The following is a 4352-nucleotide window of genomic DNA, read 5'->3' as shown; positions in this document are numbered from 1 at the left end:
GGAAAATGTCCAACTCTGACTTTAGCTAACCAAGATGTAAGCTAGGACTACTTAAGGGAGCTCTGAGTGGGGGCTCGGGGCCATCTTGCTTGGAGCTCTCTTCCTGCAAGCGGTTGCCAGCTGGCAGAGCCTTGACTAAACTTCCCCTTTGTTAAAATTAAGCCGGTGGGCTGTTATTTAATCGCTCGGACCCTACTTCACTGGTTGGACCATTTGACAAGTAAAAAGTACGTTACAGTGACAATATTCTCAAACAAAAAGAAAGCAGAGAAAGAACAATGAAACATGTATGGAGAAAAGCAGAAATATAAAATGGTACTTAAATTCCTACAGCCTTCCTACTCCCCATTGTTGTCCACTGTTGTCATTGTTGTCCACTGTGTCCCTATAGCCTTCCTACTCCCCATTGTTGTCCACTGTGCATTCCCATTTGGTTGCAGCTAATATGATTTGGTTTTAGAATTTGGAACCAGGGTTCTACTTATATAGTAGATACGGGTGAATTCATAAGGCTGAGCTCAAACAGGGAAGAGTGGTCTCCCCTTGTGTGTGTTGAAGGAGATTGTTGAGGGATTTGAAGCCCGGGAGAGGTGTTGGCTAGCAGTGTGCCCGGGAAGATGACACAAGAGAGACTTCCCAGAACTCACTGTCCACACCAGACACATGACCAGCATTTATTGATCCCTCAAATGATCTCATTTGGTCTCCACAGAACTCAATAAGGAGGCTGGTGTTGGCCCAATTTACAGAGGCGGACACTGAACTTCAGAGAGTTGAAGTGGCTTGCTCGTGGCTGGGGGTTAGGGGATTGCAAGGCAATCATGACTTGAGCCCAGCTGTGCCAGTGAAACCCAGGCCACCAAATCTAACTAGTCTCGTTTAGTCACTTGCTTTTAGTTGATTTCAACACCCATATAGCTACAGTCACATAGCCGAATAATACATGCCTAAGTTCCCACTAGCTTTCTTACAGATAATATCTCTGGTTTATGGGTTACCATGGTAAAGGTTGCTTTTCAGGAACTTGGAGTCAGCTCTTGGCCGGTTCAAACCGGTTGGGACCACCGACCCTTCAATTGGGTCTGCATCCATGGCTTATCTTTCAACCTCAGCCAAAATCTCCACCCTCCGATCATGCAAAGGATGCAATTTTGTGAATATGCGCCTTACCAAGAGCCGCCAAACGACTACTTTGCACAGGTCACTGACTGCCTCACCGGCCTCAGACCGCCTTGCTCCTCTAACCCATGCAAAAAGTGGCTCTAAAATCCAGTCTTTGGAGAGGCAGTTGAGGCCTGTCTTTCAGTCCCCGGCTCAGGGCGGATAACTGCCCTCCTCGGAGGCAGGACTCGCGGTCTTAGTGCTGGCTTGCTGCGGGAGACCGGGCCTCGTGTCCCCAGACTCCAAAGGCCTTCCAGCCTCCTAACCACGCAGCCTCCACCGCGGGTCCTCGGTGGGTCGCGCGGCAGACGCGCGAGGCTCTGACAACGCAGGCCTCCTCCCTCTCTCCCGGCTGGGCGCAGCACAGGGCGGAGCTCCCGGCGCGCCACTGTACGTCCCTCCCGGCCAGGAGCCTAAAGCAGGCGGTGCAAGCAGCCGGTGGCGTTAGGGAAAATGCACATGCCTTGGGCGCTGGCCATGGTTCACAAAAGCGGAACGTTCAAAGCTTAGGTTCGCGCCGAGGACCTGCTCCTCGAGGGCCTGGTGCTTTCGCCGCTCCGCCAGAGGTGAGTGACAGCCCTTCTCCGCCAAGAGACTAGGGTGAGAGTCCCGGGCGTCCCGCAGGAAAGGAAAACGACAGCCCGAGGCGCCGCTGCCGGGTGGGGGAGGTGCTGGCGAAGTGTGACCCGGAAGTGCACTACGGACCCCGCCCCCTCGCGCAGACGCAGGCCCGGCCTGCCCCGCGCCGTCACCGCCGCCCTTCGCCTGCGCCACCATGCTCCAGTTCTTGGTGAGTGGAGCCACTGAGGACAGCGACCTGGCGTCGCTGGGGCCCTCTTGCCCTTCGGGCTGCGGGTCCTGTCGAGCCGGCCTCGGCATGGGTTAGGTCCCGCGGCCACCACCCCCCGCGCCGGTTCGTCACGACCCTTCTTTGTCTCGGGGTGACCCGAAGGCTCCTTGTCTCGCGTCACCGACGGGCTCCTTGTCGCGAGGTGACCCATGGGTGGGCTCCTTGTTTCGGGTGACCGATGGGTTCCTTGTCGCGAGGTGACTCGAGGGTTTCCTGCCTGCCTCTCCACACATCCCTTTGCCAGTGGTTTTTCTTTTCTTTTTTTTGTTTTTGGAGTCAGTCTCACTCAGTCACCCAGGCTGGAGTGCAGTGGCACGCTCACGGCCATCCACCGCAGCCTCGACCTGCTGGGCTCAGGCGACCCTTCCACCTCAGCCTTGCAAGTAGCTGGAACCACAGGCGTGCGCCACCACGCCTGGCTGATTTTTTCGTTTGTTGTAGAGACCAGGTCTCGCCATATTGCCCAGGCTGTTCTTGAACCCCCGAGCTTAGGCAATCCTCTGCCTCCCAAGGTGTTGGGATTACTACAGGCGTGAGCCATCGCGCCCGGCTGCCAGTGTTTTGTGCAGCGGTCAAGTCCCCGCAGCTCTGAGGTGTCAAAGCGTGCGCTCCAAGCTGCTCATGGCGCGCTGCATCCCACGGTTGTGTATTGTCCTCGTGTGCAAACTTGTGTGTCTGTCATGACTTTCAGCTTGACCCCCTTTCTGTTCTTTTGCACGACAGACATTTCCTCTGACTCAGAGCCCCCTCCTGGTTGGCATTTTTGAGAAGGTGGCGAGTGGGGGCCTGGAATAAACCTTAAGTTAGTAAGTAAACCACCTCCTGAGGGCAGAATTGGAGCCCTCATCACTTTAAGGAGTGAGTCAGACACTAGAATACAAATGATTTTTCTCAAAAGTGAGTGAGCATGAGTAAACATAATTTCTCTTGTTCAAGTCAAAAATGAGTTTTCTGCTATGGCTCATGCCTTTATTTTTTATTTTATTTTATTTTTAAGTTGGAGTCTCACTCTGTTGCCCAGGCTGGAGTGCAGTGGCATGCTCACAGCCACCCCAGCGTCCACCTGCTGGGCTCTGTCAATCCCGCCTCAGCCTTCCAAGTAGCCGGAACTACAGGCGTGTGCTACCATGCCCGGCTAATTTTTGATTTATCGTAGAGCAAGGTCTCACCAAGTTGCCCAGGCTGGTCTCGAACCCTTGGGCTCCCAAAATCTGGGATTACAGGCTTGAGCCACCATGCCTCAACCTGCTGGGCTCACATGATCCTTCCACCTCAGTCTTCCAAGTAGCTGGAACTACAGGCATGAACCACCCTGCCCAGCTAATTATTTTTGATTTATTGTAGAAACGGGCTCTTGCCATGTTGCCCAGGCTGGTCTTGAACCCGTGGGCTCAGGCAATCCTTTCGCCTCCGCCTCCCAGAGTGCTGGGATTACAGGCATGAGCCACGCGGCACCCAGCCTATTTTTATTTTTTAGACACAAAAGGTGCCCCTTCTTTCCTTTTGAAAGATGGCAGTTGTTAAATTCCATTAGCCATGAGAGTATCTTATCTGTCCTTGACATAAACTGCCCAAGTAAGACAGGCCTGCCCCTTTGCCTCTGGGAGTTTCTCCAGTGTCCTAACTAGGATTTAGGAATAATTACAGTCATTTTCTTGTAGGAAACACCGGGTTAAAAGCTGTATCACCCAAGCGTAGGAATATATAATTGAGCCGCCTACACATCTGTTGCTCATTGATGAATTTGGAGGACATGATTGATTCAATTACAAGAAACTTTTCAAGTGCTTTTGCAGAATGAGTTTCTTTGGTTTTGGAATAAATTTTTACCGGGTAAACATTTTATTTTGATTTGAAAATTCAGAATTCTTGGCGTTTTAGGAGAGATGCTGAAGCCATCTATTAAATTCCTAGCTGAGAGGTAACTGGAACACTAATGTTCTCTCGCTCTCTGGTCTCCCCCTTCATTGCTTTCATTGGAAGAAGTAGACAGTATTACTTTTTACATTTATTACACCGCCAAGTGATTAATGAACTCTGAAGTTGAGTCTGTATTTCTCTCTGCTTTCAGTCATTTCATCCGTAAAACAGTGACCACCATGCCCTAGTATTCAAGAGGTTTGATCCCGCCCTCCATTGTTTTCAAGTTGTGGGAGCTTTGGCAGGTTATTTAAATATCCTATGCTTCTACATCTGAAGAGGGGAACTCACCTCATGGTTTTGTTGTGAAGATTAGAAATGAGTTAACACAATAAAGTAGTTAAAAACACAGACACAGCCGGGCTCTGTGGCTCAGCCTGTAATCCCGCGCCTTTGGGAGGCTGAGCTGAGTGGATTGCCT

General features: G+C 51.6%; 1 protein-coding gene across 1 annotated transcript in view; it reads left to right on the top strand.

Annotated features, from left to right (window-relative positions):
- Positions 1-285: 285 nt before the first annotated feature.
- Positions 286-4352, top strand: part of CUNH7orf73 (chromosome unknown C7orf73 homolog) — a 19372-nt gene continuing 15305 nt past the window's right edge. The window contains exons 1-2 of the mRNA XM_021709963.1: positions 286-315; positions 1401-1727. Coding sequence (XP_021565638.1) covers positions 286-315; positions 1401-1727 — 357 coding nt within the window. The remainder of the gene's footprint in view (positions 316-1400; positions 1728-4352) is intronic.

Source organism: Carlito syrichta, unplaced genomic scaffold (genome assembly GCF_000164805.1).
Source record: "Carlito syrichta isolate Samal-C Ts95f unplaced genomic scaffold, Tarsius_syrichta-2.0.1 Scaffold287784, whole genome shotgun sequence".
NCBI lineage: Eukaryota > Metazoa > Chordata > Mammalia > Primates > Tarsiidae > Carlito > Carlito syrichta.
Note: the sequence above shows the minus strand (reverse complement) of the source record. Positions and strands in the feature narration are given on the sequence as shown.